Source organism: Onychomys torridus, chromosome 5 (genome assembly GCF_903995425.1).
Source record: "Onychomys torridus chromosome 5, mOncTor1.1, whole genome shotgun sequence".
NCBI classification, from domain to species: domain Eukaryota; kingdom Metazoa; phylum Chordata; class Mammalia; order Rodentia; family Cricetidae; genus Onychomys; species Onychomys torridus.
In genome coordinates this window covers 55,463,131-55,477,932 of record NC_050447.1, presented here as the reverse complement: position 1 = coordinate 55,477,932, position 14,802 = coordinate 55,463,131, and the positions used below count along the sequence as shown (strand labels likewise).

At 46.2% G+C, this 14,802-nt stretch overlaps 1 protein-coding gene across 1 annotated transcript in view; it reads right to left on the bottom strand.

The window, feature by feature from the left end:
- Positions 1-14,802, bottom strand: part of Edaradd (EDAR associated death domain) — a 42,873-nt gene that overhangs the window by 5,340 nt on the left and 22,731 nt on the right. The window contains exon 5 of the mRNA XM_036189053.1: positions 835-880. Coding sequence (XP_036044946.1) covers positions 835-880 — 46 coding nt within the window. The remainder of the gene's footprint in view (positions 1-834; positions 881-14,802) is intronic.

The following is a 14,802-nucleotide window of genomic DNA, read 5'->3' as shown; positions in this document are numbered from 1 at the left end:
GGTGTCCAAATGTATGTACTGACACCAGGCTCCACAGAGGTGTTTGGGTCACAGGAATAAGGAATATCCTCTGCTGTATCCAGAAAATATAACAAGGATGAAGAGTCACTGGGCAAGCTCTGTGCTTTGGTTCCCTAAGTATATGCTATTGTTTGAAAATAAAGTACAGTTGGGGCTAGAGAGAGCTCCTTCAGTAAAGCACTTGCTCTGCAAGCCCAGGCATCCAAATGTGGGCCTCAGAACCTACATAAGAAAGCCAGGTGTGCCAGGTGGTGGTGGCACATGCCTTTAATCCCAGCACTCAGGAGGCAGAGCTGGGAGGATGTCTGTGAGTTCGAGGTCACCCTGGTCTACAGAGTGAGTTCCAGGAAAGGCACAAAGCTACACAGAGAAACCCTGTCTCAGAAAAAAAAACAAAAAATACAAAACAAAACAAAACAAAAAAACAAACAAAAAACCAAACACACACACACACACACACACACACACACACACACACACACACCCCACACACACACAAAGAAAGCCAGGTGTGGTAACATGCATCTGTGGTCCCTGTGCTGGGAAGGCAGATGGAGGAGATCCCTGGCCAACAAGCTTAGTCTTATCAGAGACCTCCAGGTCCTGGTGAGAGTTAGTCTCAGAAACTGAGGTACACACACACATACACACATGCACACACACAATTACAATCAACAGGATGAAAATTAACCACTGATTGTCGAATAGCTATAAAGCCACATGCATACCACATGATGATGCACACACTTGCTGACTACCTTTCATGTGTCTGCCCAGTGCTTGCTGATGCCGGTACCTTAGTCAATCCTTTACCTGAAAGGGGATCTCCAGTGCTGTCTACAAAGTTGTTTTCTTCTCCCTAAAAAAAACAAAAATTGACCTTCATCAGAGTCATGGCCACAAGTAAAGGACAAGGTCAAGTCTTCCTCCTTAGTTAAATTTCTACCAGCTAAGTGGGAGGTCTGACTAAAGCTCAGGGGTGGCGAGCTTTGAGAATTGACCTAGAATGTGGAACAAGCCCAGAACACAGCTGCTCCAGGAGACACTGGACAAAGGTGAAACCGACCAGAGTCCCATTTCAAACATCTGAAGGCATGTAACCATAGGAGCATGCATGTAACCATGGGAGCATGCAAACATGGCTCCTGTTTATTTTTTTCCTTATCACAAACTCTTTGTTTTGTTTTCATTCTGCCTTGGATTAGACCTGCCAGTTTAGGCTAAAATTCTTGTGTGTGTGGGGCAAGGTGTGTGTGTGTGTTTGTACACGCATGTGGAGACCAGGGGTTGATGTTAGTGTCTCCCATCACCCCTTTACATCTTTCTTATTTTTTGAACAGTGTCTCTTACCTTAAGCTAGACTGGCTGGTCAGTGAACTCCAGGAGTCCGCCTGTCTCTCTACTCTGTCCCCAGTCAGTGTCAAGGTTACAGATGTACCAACCAACCACACTCAGCTTTCACTTGGGTGTAGGGATCTGAACTCAGGTTCAGTGCTTGCTCAATGGGCATTTGACCTAATCCATTTCCCCAGCACCCACTCCAGGCCACAATTCTTTACCTTGCCTATATATATATATATTTTTAAATTCAGTTTTATGTGTGTTTTATGTGCATTTATGTCTGTGCATCACATGGGTGCCTGGTGCCTGCAAAGCCAGAAAAGGGCATCGAATCCTACGGAAATGGGTGACAGAGGGTTATAAGCCACCATGTAGGTACGGGGAATTAAACCCCAGTTTTCTGCAAGTGCAGCCAGCATTCAACCACTGAGCCTCTCAGCTCTCAAGCCTCTCTATGGATTTCTTTCAAGGTTTATTGTGAAAGAACAGTGGCAAACCCTGGATGAACAGACAGGCCCTGCCTGCCTGACTGGGCTTCTGTCTCTACCTCCAGGGTCATGCTGTTTTAGGATGACAGTGGCCTTCTCTATGTTCTCCTTGGAGGGAGGAACATGTGCTGTCCACAAAGCTGCCAGGGAGGACCAATCCCAGCCCAGTTCGCCTTTGGGAGCTGCATCTTTGTACACCTGCAGGCTCTCCCGTCATCCACCGTTACCCCTCCATCCATCACGGGAGTGGGATCTGCAGTTGTGACTTTGTCGCCCCAGACACACATCACCTCCACTGGCCTCCGATGTACATGAAGGTTCTGTTGGATTCACACAGCTCCACGGGGCTTTTAATTACCAGCTGTCTGAATTTTGTTTGTAAAGAAGCACTAACTTGGCTAGGCACGGTGGCACATACCCACCTGAGTGTAATCCTAGCACTCAGGAGACAGAGGCAGAAGGATTACAAGTTCAAGGCCAAAGTGGCCTTTTCAACAACACACTGTTTTAGGAACAACAAAAAGCGCTAACCCCCTGCTGTCATTGTGTTTAGTACACTTTAAGCAATTGCTGCTTTTCTCTTAATCCTCTAGAAAGCCTTTCTCCTTGCCCTGAACTCACCAAACCCAGTTCTCTGCAGTGTATAGATGTCCACTAATCTAAACTAGCTTTCCACTCACCACAGGACCACTCCTACTCTTGTTCCCTAGGAATTGAGACAATTCCTGCTTCGGTTTTTCTGCTTTCCTGCCTTCCCTGACTCTCCAGGACAGCAACCAAGCCAGCGTGCTTGGGAGCCATGGGATTTCTGCAATGCTTTCTTCTCCCTTCTCTTTGTGTGTGTGTGTGTGTGTGTGTGTGTGTGTGTGTGTGTGTGTGTACCATAGGAAGCCCCTGACGGGGCCTGAATGTCTCAGCACAGCCTCACACAGTCACAAGGTGGAGGCCCGAGAGCCCCACCCCCACAAGACTACACTCCCTGCCTTGAAGGCCTGGTGGAGACCTGCCCCCTCCTATCTCTAGAGTTTCCACAGGCCTGGGCAGGCCTGCTCACTCTTACATCAACCCCGTCAACTCTGCTCACTGAATCGGAAGCGTGGGCCACAAGCACAGAACAGAATCTCCAAGTCGCAGCGGCAGACAGGAATATCAAAGTTCATAGATTTCGTGGTATAGAGGTCTCTGATAAAACACATTGTTTCCCAGAAGTCAAAACTGTGTTGCCTGGCTCCTTCTGTTTCACTTCTCATCATCTAGAGAATAAGGGGCCAATACCAGCTGGTCAGAGTCACCCTCAGGATGTGGGCAGGGTGCACGACTCGGAATTATTGTGAAATGGTTGAAAACAGAAGAGTGGCCAGGGTGGCCAGGTATAGTGGCCCATGCCCATAGTCCTACCACTGTGAGGACTTCTAAGAGAGTTCCAGGCTAGCCCTGGCTACACAGCAAGACTTTGCCTCAAAGAATAAAATGAAACAAAAGATAAGCCAGGACCTTTGTTTCCAGTCCTGATAACTGTGCCACTTTAATGTGAAATTCCCAACAGTGAAGTCAGAAAAGACTTAATTTGTACCTTATCTGTTTATTTTGGTCTTGTTGAAACAATGCTCCTGTCTTTATTCCGCAGTTGTTTACTGAGCTGTTAATGTGGAGGAGCTGCATGTAGGAACTCATATCCACAGGTCCAAGGACCTGGGCCCTTGACCTGAGTAAGGTACAGAAGGAGAAGAATCACAGGCATGACCCCAAGGCCAACCCAAAGATGTTGAGCACTCAGGGAGATACAGATGGAGTCCCCCAGCAAGAGGTCTCCATAGACTGAAAATACCAGAGGGGGCTGGGGATACAGCTCAGAGAGGGAATGCTTGCCTAGTATGTTCAGGCCCTGGGTTCAATCCCCAGCACCACAAAAACAGTTAAACAAAACTCAAAACTGGCAGTGGTGCTTCACAGCTGTAATCCCAGTACTTGGGGAGCAGAGGCAGGAAGATTTGCTGACTGTAGACATCTGTCTAGGCTACAGTGAGAACTGAACACACACAAACACAAATTGGGTGAGGTGGTGCATACTTCTATAATCCCAGCACTTGAGAGGTGGAGGGTCAGGAGTGCAAACCAGCCTGGGCTACATGAGACCTTGTTTGAGAGGGTTCTGGAGGGTGCAAGGCAAGGAAGTGGAGGGTGGGGGAATGTAGCCTAGTTGGCAGAGTGCCTGTCTAGCATGTGTGAAGCTCTAGGTTCCATCCCCAGCACACATAAACTCAGGAGCATGGGCACATGTAATCACGGCACCTGAGAAGTGAACGCTAGAGGAGCCGAGGTTGAAGGCTAACCTGGGCTGCACGAGACCCTGTCTCTGTAAGACAAACCAAACAACAAAAACACAAATAATAATACCGCAAAAAAACTACAAATAAGATAAATCAGAGGTCATTTCCCAAACTCAAAGATGGTTGAGACTGGTCCCGCTGAGGGTCTGGAAAGTAGACAGTTGCAAAATGGGCTATTTGCCTAGAGCCTACAGCAGTTGACAAGAACACAGAAGAGCAGGAAATTGCCCAGCATCACTGGGTCTTTGACAGAGGTGAGAAGAGAAGCAAGATAGCGGGAAGACGGGAATGGCTGCCGCCCTCGTAAGTGCTGGACTTTGTAGACAGTAGGGCTCACCGCGGGCTCTCACTGGAAGCAGGACATGTCCAGTGCAGTGTAAAATTATCAGGGAATACACCTGACTAGCTGCAGGTACAGGACACACGGAAGGCAGGGGCTGAGGCTGGGATACAGACTCTGTATCTGGGAGGGAGGGGGGAGCAAGAAAACTAGAGGTGAAGAAGTCACTAGGAGATGAGCAAAGGAGGTGAGCAGAAAGCGAGCGGGCTCTGAAGAGGTTACGGACAAGAAGAGGTCAGGTCCATGTACAAAAATAGCCCCTAGGTGCTGAGAGCAACAGAGAAGACTGGTTCCTGGAAGAGACTGAAGCAAGTGATGGAACTAGGGATGCTGAGCAGATTCTGGAAGCAGAGATGAGAAGCAGAGAGCAAGCTGGGAGGTCTCAACCTCCAGCAGTACCCAAATCCTACACTGTGATGGCAGAGTCAGGGCCAGAGAGAAGGGAGGGGACCCTCATGGGTTGCAGGAAAATCACCAGGTATGAGGCCCTAAGCCGTGGAAGTGAAAACATCTCTCTGGGTGAGTAGAGCTGCCACAGATGTGGCTGGAAATCATGGCTGGGTCTCTCTGGAATGTTCCAATGTACCTAGCTCTGAAAGCTTTCCGCCCTGCCCCCGTCAGGCCTCAGTTGACACGTCACTTCCTCTTGGGGGCCTTCTCCAAATGCCCCATGTGGGTTCTGTGACCTGGGTCCTCCCACAGTATCCTGTAGTCTCACCCACAGTGCCTGGGGCATTGGGTTTGGAGTCTGTCTTCAGCACTAGACTCCAGGCTGCATGGCAAGGACATTGTGTGTGTGATACAGCGGGGGATCACTGGGACATCAAGTGTCTGTGGAGGGAGGCAAAAACGGAGGGAGGTAACCGTGGACACAGAACGCAGCCCATGTCTTCAAGACCATTCCACAAGTCGCCGTTCAACAGGAGTCTCCTTACTTCTCCTCCATGTCTGCCTGCTCTGTGGCCTCGACCGACCCGTAAGCCCCCTTGGGTCTCACCTCCATTCCTATCCACTTAGTCATGGCCAAGTGCCTGAGTGCTATGCTTTCTCTTGTGACACTTCAAAGGGACCCTCAAGATCAGGCCTATTGATCTTCCTCATAGCAGGAGGTGATGGGAGGGTCATTAGCCTCTCACCTGAGATCCAGCTGCTCCACCCTGCATGCCCCTGACAGCTGTATGTACTTCTGCCCCAGGACACGCTGGATCATCTAGAGTGTGGGAGCTTAATGGAGGGGGACTCTGTATGTGTAGCTATGAGGATGTCGTCATGTATGTTGGGGTGAGACTTTATGGTGATCAGAAGCTTTGAGGTCACCCACACTCCTGCAAGCAACCCCTCATCCATGCTCCCACAGGTAGATCCAATTGCCTCACTTTACCAAACGCCTCTCGGACAGAGTCATTGCTTTGGTCAGTCACTGGAGCCCTATCTGGCATGAGCAGATGTTTGTCCATGTCTCCCCAGGACAAGTTCACACCACCCCATCACTCCTGGTTGTGTGCCGGTTTGTCTGATAACTGTGGGCCCCTGGCCAATCCCTGGAGTCTCCTACACTCTAAATCCATCTTGCTCTAACCTGCTATGCTTTGCTGGAGAAAAGAAAGCTACAAACCTCACACATTCATGTTATCCGACCTCACTGTTTCCTGCTCATCTGAAGGTCCACATTCACATAACGTGATAGTTAATGCTGTGGGCTTGATAGGATCTAGACCACCCATGAGGCGTGCCTCTGGGCACATCTGTAAGGGATTTTCTTGATTGGGTTATTTGAAATGGGAAGACTCACCCTAACTGAGGGCAGGACCTTCCACCTGTGGTCCAGACAGAAGGAGAATTAAGGGAACTACTTTGGCTTTTTGCCTGCTGGCTTCACATCTCCTTGGCAAATTCATCTATGGTGTTGTTGCTGCAACTGTGCATGCTGCCTCTGCTGCCATCTTTTCTGCATGAAGTCCTGGGCCTCTCCAGGAACCCTTCAGGTCTTCAGGACCAGATTGGAACCGCTGAGGCATCTAGCCATTGCTGAACTACCTGGACCACTTCCTGTAAACCAATCTACTAACCCCTCCTCCACTCTGCTATGTATTCATTCAGTTCTGTTCCTCCAGAGAACCCTAACTAATACACCTGCCAACTATCCTGAGTTGTACTGGGTCCTGATGCAGACCACTGGGTCCCTGTCCCCTTCTCTCCCCCTGCTTTATAAGTACAGGCTGAGCCAGTGGACGCCTCCCATCCTCAGGAGTCTCTGCATTGCCTTAAGTCATTTTCTTCTTCACTTCAACCTCTAGAGAGATGGTGTCATTGTCTCCAATAACTTCCCTTGCTTCTTGAGTTATGAATTTTGGGCACACTTCTGTTATAGCTCTACCGTGAAGGGCGGCGACTACGTCTTACCCATCTTTATATTGCTAGTGCTAAGCACAAAGGCTGTGTTCAAAGTAGGTTTAACTATGTGCTGAGGCAGTAATTCAGGTGGTAGAGTGCTTGCCTAGCATGCACGAGGCCCAAGGTTTGATCCACATCCCGAATAAAATGGGCATTAATAACACATGTCTGTAAGCCAAGTACTTGAGAAGAGGAAGAAGGAGTCTCAGAAGTTTGAGGCTAGCCAGGGCTACACAGTGAATCCCAGGCAAGACAGAGTGTGTCTCAAAATAAAATAAAGCAAAAATAAAAAAAGTCAGCTAACTAAGAGCAGAGGCATTGGGAGGTAAGAGGCACATACGTGGAAGAGGTCCTCAGCACAGTGGAAAGGCCTAGAGGGAAATGCCACCAAATAAAGCACAAAAGAGGAGAGTGGGTGCCAAGAAAGGGGCCTAGCTGGGTTCAGACAACTAGAAAGACAGAAATGATTCAAGAAAAGAATTTAATAAACATATTTAAACATTAAATAACAATACGTATTTAACTTCATTCTTCTGCTGGTGGAGGTTCTGTTTTACCAACACTGTTTATTAAATAGGCTATCTCCCTCACCACTGTATTTTTGCCTGTCAAGAATTAGGAGGGCATAGCTTTGCTGGTTTATTTCTGGGCTCTATATTCCGTTCCATTTGTCTGTCTGTTCTTGGGCCAATCTCAGGCTGATTTTGTCACTCTGGCTCTACACTATAATTTGAAGTCAGAGATTATGATTCCTCCTGCTGTATTCTCACTCCTTGGGATTGCTTTGGGTATCTGTAGTCTTCTGTGGTTCCACACGAATTCTTGTGTTGTTTTTCCTAGATCTGTGAAATGTCACATCAGAAATTTGATAGGTATTGAATTAAATCTGTAGGCTAATATAAAGTAGTATAGCCATTTTTGCAATATTAATTCTGACAGTCCATGAGCATGGAAGGTCTTCCTTCCCAACATCTAGCATCTTCTTTGATTTCTTCTTTCAGTGTCTTGACATTTTCATTGTAGAGGTCTTTTTCTTTAGTTGGGTATATTCCCAGGTACTTTTTTCCCCCTAATTTCTTTCTCTATGGTATATTGTTGCTATATATGAAAGATATTGCTTATATTTTTTATATTGATTTTGTATCTTGCAACTTTACTTGTTCTAGTAGATTTCATAGGGTCATTGAAGTGATGTCATGTCACCTGTAAGTAGGGATAGTTTGACTCTTTCATTTTCCATTTTTATTCCCTTTATGCCTCTCTCTGTGTAGTTGCTATAGCTAAGTTTTTTTGTTTGTTTGTTTTTGTTTCTTTGGTTTTGGTTTTTCGAGACAGGGTTTCTCTGTGTAGCTTTGGGCCTTTCCTGGAACTCACTCTGTAGCCCAGGCTGGCCTCGAACTCACAGAGATCCGCCTGCCTCAGCCTCCCGAGTGCTGGGGTTAAAGGCATGTGCCACCAGCGCCCGGCTATAGCTAAGATTTTGAGCACTGTATTAAATAAGAGAGGGGAGAGTGGACGTCTTGGTCCTGGTTTTAAAGGAAATGCTCCCAGTTTGTCTCCATTTACTATAATGTTGGCTGTATATGTAAAGACCAACATCTCAGGGGTCATATGTTCAAAGCCTAGATAGAGCAAAGATGGCACAAAGGTGGGCAGGGATTAAAGTGAGGCTGGACGCAGGGATCTCTTCACTGTGGATGAAAAACTAAATATAGAAGAACACAAATTTGAAAGAAATGCCACAGTTGTTGCTCAGATGAGAACAAACTAAAGATTTGTGTATACTTAGCTCTTTCCTCTCTTCAGTGGTTTTTCTCTGCGATGACATGGCCTTCCACAGCTGGAGTTGAAGTGTGGGTCAAAACCCTTAGCTGTTGCTAGAGGGAGGCCAGGGTGCTGAGTATAATTCTGAGTGTAATTCCAAACTCACACTACAGGTGCAGAGATAAAAGATCTTGGGTTTTCCCTTTGTATATGGAGTAGAGCTAGTTATTGTTCAGAAATATCACAGAACACTTTATAGGCGATGATGGGTGCATGCAAACACAGGTAGACCACATGACATGGAAATTACAGGGTGGTTGGAGCTTCTCTTTAGAGCCCTTTCATTCACAAAACCCAGGCTTGTAGTACCAGTGATGTTGGGAGCAGTCATGAAGTGAAGGGAGTAGCATCATATACTGGTTATTCTGTGATTTTCCTGAGCTGCATAATAGTGTGTGAGCCCAAGAAAGACCATTTCATTTCACACGTCAACATGGAAAAAAGTTTATGTTTAGGTGACTATTTCAATGTATTTTAAATATTTTATTTATTATTTAAAACACTTTTTATATTTAAAAATTTTTTATTATTCTTTAAAAAATATTTTTGGATTTATTTTTATTTTCATTTATATGTGTGTGTGTGTGTGTGTGTGTGTGTGTGTGTGTGTGTGTGTACTTAAGTGTAGTGCTCTTGGCCAAAGGCATCAGATCACTCAGAGATTGAGTTATAGGCAATTGTGAGCCATTCAAAATGTGTGCTGGAAATAGAACTCAAGAGAATATACACTCTAACTGCTGAGCCATCTTTCCAGCTCTATTTTTGGTGTGTGTGTGGGGGTGGAGGTACCTGAGGAGTCCAGAAGAGGGCATTGGATCCCTGGAGTTGGAATTATGCGTAGTTATGACCTGCCCAACATAGGTGCTGGGAACTAAAACTCTGGTCTCTGCAAGAGCAGCAAGTGCTCTTAACTACTTATCCATCTGTTCTATGATCCCAGAGACAGAACTATGGTTTTCAGACTTGGCAGTTGGCACCCTTACCTCCTAAGCCAACTCACAGCCTGGAATTTCTTTTAAAGACAGTTGCCAGTCTGTTCATCTGTTTGTCTGTCTGTCTGAGATAGAATCTCATGTAGCTTGGGCTGGACTTGAACTCTTGATTTTCTGGCTAAGTACTGGGGTTACAGGCATGAGCCACCATGCCTGGCTTTCTCACCTCTTTTTAATAGTTTAATAGTTTTGCACAGTATGAATGAAGTCAGTTTTACACTGAGTTACTCAACCAGTCCTGACCAATAAACACGGAGATGTCTATAACTCCTCAGTTCCCAGTGCCACCATGTGTATCCTGCACTCTGCCTTCTCTGGTGTCCTGCCCTTACAGTGAGATTGCTCACTTGGTTAGCAACAGGTATAGCTAAATAATTTTCTATAAAATTACATCTGTTTCCACTGTCCACAGAATATGAGGGTAGTTTTTTCAGATGCCTAGACCAACTAAGGCCCACAGGGAATTCTCACCTACTCATGAAACCCAAAAGTCTTACAGTCAACAGAGCTCTGAGGAGTGATGAGAAGCCTTGACATTGATCAATTAGAAAACAGTCCAATTTCATTATTAAGGAGAAACCTTTGACTTCTCCATGCCTTTCCATAAATATATGTATGCACACACACACATGCACATATATACATATATATGTGTATATGTTTATACACGTGTATATGCACACATACATACATTTATATATGTATATGCGTTTGTGTATATGTACATGTAAACATACATACATGTGCATATATACGCATGTGTATGTGTACATGTGTAAACACATACATACATGTGTATGTGTACATATATGCATACTTTTTTTTTTTAGTACAAAGAGTTGAACGTAGGGTCTGACACATGCTAGGTAAGTGCTCCATCATTGAGAAATATCCTCAGTCCTATCCTCTTCATTTTTAACAACTCTTGAGGCAGCCTTACTAAGTTGCCTAGGCTGTCTTTGAACTCACCCTGTAGACCAGGCCAACCTCTACCCTTTGATCCTCCTGCACCAGCCTTTCAATTAGCTAGGATTACAGGCCCTAACAAGGCCACAAATATTTAATCTTGACTTGGTCCAAAAAAATAGTAATAAGTCAAAACCATTATCCTTAATAAGGCATATCAAGTTAAAATACTACAATTTTCTTTTAGATGTTTATTTCTGGGGAGCTTCATTATAAAGTGACATTGGTGAGCCTGGGTTTGCTGTGGCACCAATGAGAACCAAGGTTGACGTTCCATTATTCCCAGTCATCAAAAACAGGGGCAGTAAGCCTCAGAATGACAAGGCAGATCCCACAGAAATGTCAGTGAGATTATCACCAAAATGCTTGACCAGGGCATTAACCTGGATCAGCGTCCGGCCATCGGAGGGCTGTGGGGGCCAATAATGAGGAGAGCATCTTTCTAACAGAGGTGAGCAAGTCCAGAAGGGCAAACAGGGGAGGTGTGGGGAGTGCCAAAAGGCAACAGAGCCTGCCGAGAGGGGCGGAGCTGGGGCAGAGATGGGCGGAGCTGGGGCAGAGATGGGTGGAGCTGGGGCGGAGAGGGGAGGAGCAGGGGCAGAGGGGCGGAGCTGGGGCAGAGATGGGTGGGGCTGGGGCAGAGATGGGCGGAGCAGGGACAGAGGGGCGGAGCTGGGGCAGAGATGGGTGGAGCTGGGGCGGAGAGGGGCGGAGCAGGGGCAGAGGGGCGGGGCAGGGGCAGAGATGGGTGGGGCTGGGGCAGAGATGGGTGGGGCTGGGGCAGAGAGGGGCGGAGCAGGGGCAGATAGGGCGGAGCTGGGGCAGAGAGGAAAACCTCAGAGTATGGGCTGCAGGGTTTGTTCCCAGTAAGGCCATGATCCAGGACCAGTTCACAGACGGGGAAATCATTGCAAGGGCAGGATCTGAGACACACAACTGTAGTCTAGAAAAAGTAAGCTTGTGTTTGGAGGGAGTTAAACATAAACACTGGCAGGAGATAGAATCAGATGGCTATTGGTTTGGGACCAGATTGTCTCTGCTTATCAAAGATGGAAAGAGAAATCCTATTTTTTTTTTTTTTTTTTAACTTTTGAGACAGGGTTTCTCTGTGTAGCCCTGGCTGCCCTGGAACTCACTCTGTAGACTACACTGGCCTGAAACTCACAGAGTTCTGCCAGCCTCTGCCTCCCAAGTGCCGAGATTAAAGGTAGTGTGCCCCACTACCTCCTGGCCTGTTATTCACTTTTAGTTGTTTGATTTTTTTAAACAAAGATTTATTTTTATTGTTTTTACTTACATGTATGTGCATGTGTGCCTGTGAATGTATGTCACATGTGTATGCCCACAGAAACCAGAAGAGGTCATAGGATCCCCTGTAATTGGAGTTACAGACAGTTGTGAACTGCCATGTAAGTGCTGAGAACTGAACTCAGGTCCTCTGGAAGAGCAGCCAGTGCTCTTAACCACTGGGACATCTCTCCAGCCTCTATTTCTTTTCTTGTTTTTTTAAAGACAAGGTCTCATGTAGCTTAGGCTAGCCTTGAACTGACTATGTAGCTGAGGATGACCTTGAACTGAATATCCTGCCTTTACTTTCCAAGTGCTAGGATTTCAAATGTAAACCATACCAAGCTTGAGTAGTTTTTTTTTTTTTTTTTTAAGTTTTAATAATATATCTATTTGTGTGTGTATGTGTGTACCTGTGTGTGTCTGTGTGTACACACATGTCATTACATGAGTGTGGATGCCAGAGGACAATGTCTGGGTCCTCTCCTTCTACCATGTGGGTCCCAGGGATTGAACTCAGGTCATCAGGTTTGGCGGCAAGTGCCTTACCTACTGAGCCATCCTGCCATCCCAGCTCAAGTATTTTTAACATCAGATGTCTATTCAAAGGTAGCATCTTCTATCTGACACGAACTGTTTGTCGGCCATAAACAGCTGAGGCAGGAAGATGGCGAGACATGTGCAGAACACCAAGCAGGTGATTCCCAACCCCTTGAAATTCATTCTCTTTTCCAAGATGCCCAGACAACTGTGTGTCAAGAGACCTTTTTGGCCCGGCTTAAGGAAACATGTGGTCTATTTGGAAAGGCAGGCTACAGCAGAAGTTTCTCTTTTAGAGTTTAAAAATACCACGTATGTGTTCTAAGGTAATCTGCAGTCTTACCTGGCAGTGCTGGTTCCTTGTCCTATAAACTTCACACCAGGGGTAAAGTAAGAAATTGCCAAATAAGCCAGAGCGATCTGATTTTCCCTCAGAGAAAAAAGCTCAAGGACCCGCCAATCTATGAAACAGATCTTGTTGGAGCTTGAAAGGATTGTTGCGTGTCCAGAACTGCAGGCAGGGGCCTGCCAGGCTGACTAACGATAGATAGCATCTGCAGCCTGGCTGGTCCCTGCCATGCCCTGTTATTACCATGCACTTAATGGCTTCAGCTCTGCATAGCTCCTGGTGAGCCCATTGCTCTGCCAAGACGACTAGGCTACTGCTTAGAATTCTACCCAGTGCCTCCCAATCCAGTGCAAAGAAAGGAGCAGCCCCTGAGTAAGGGTTCCAGTCTGAAATGTCGTCTCCAGGCTCACGTATTTGAACACTTGGTCCCCAGGAGCTGGCACTGTTTGGGGAGGTCATGGAATCTCTGGGATGTGAGGCCCCACTTGGAGGACTTAGGTCACTCAGGGCGGGCCTTTGCATACCCACCTCTGCTGCTAGCTCTCTGCTTTCAGATCCACCATGATGTGTGGAGCTGCCACCGAATGCTCCCACCACAAGGACATCCCCCGTGCCTTCCCCACCATGAGGGACTGTATCTCTGAAACTGTGAATCCAAACAAATTCTTCTTCTCTTAAGATGTTTCTTGCCAGGTGGTGGTGGTGCACGCCTGTAATCCCAGCACTCGGGAGGCAGAGGCAGGTGGATCTCTGTGAGTTTGAGGCCAGCCTGGTCTACAGAGATAGTCCAGGACAGGCTCCAAAGCTACAGAGAAACCCTGTCTCGGGGGGAAAAAATGTTTCTGTTGGGTTTTTAGTAACACAAGAAAGGAAACTCATACACCCTGCATTTACTAGGTGAGTTCTGGTAGCATCCACCCAGGCGGTTCTTTCAGCCCAGTACCCTTCAGAACCCGAGGAAAAGCCTACAATCTCTCCAGGTTTATGTGGACTGGTACACCAACTGCTCCCAACAGAGAAATGTCAGGACTCTGCGGGCAGCGTAGGAATGGCCAAGACAAGCAGGCTGGCCATCTCTCTAAAGAGCTCAGGTTAACCACAGGGCATTGCTAACATTTTTGTCAAATCTACAGAAAACAGGTGATGCTTTCTTACATAGGTATATGTATCTAAAAATAATGTACAATCTACACAAAATTAAATTCTCATTTATTAAAAATTATTTACTACATAGATATCAGTGCTGATTTGCTGGATAGTCTATTTTTCTATTCTGTTATGCTGTATTTTCATCATTAGTAGAAAAGCTGGTAAAGATTTGATAAATCCATAGGGCCTTCAAACACAGGTCATTATGTAGAATTTGCAAAACATATTGGGCTATATAGCCAGGTCTTTAAGAAATCAGGCCACTCACAGGGTGTAGAACAATGCCTAAAGGGATGCCTCAGTGCATGGTACCTGCCATCTGTGAAAAACTGAGGAACAATAATGACTGATACAGGCTGTCAGCTCTTCCCCAAGCTGACCTACAGAGTCAACTCGATCCCAGGCAAAGTCCCAGCAAACTATTTTTGAATACTGACAAATAGATTCTAAAATTGATACAGAAAGTGGATTCCCTCCGATCTAGAATACTCAATTGGAGGAAAGCAGTGGGCTCTAATTGCCTAACTCTAAAACACACTATGAAGCTACAGTTATCAAGACAGTGTGGTATGGCTAGGAATCTAGTCAGATATGGCCAGGTTTCAAAGTTGTAGTCAGGAACTCATATCAGGAATGGAAACTTCAGCACTCAGATTATTAGCCAGAAGAACAGGATTTGAATCCTAACTCTGGACCTGGGTAAAGACTTGATGTTCTAAAATGTCAAGAGAATTATAGGAGATGTGCCTCGACCTCCTGAAGGAGACAAGATCTTGTGTAG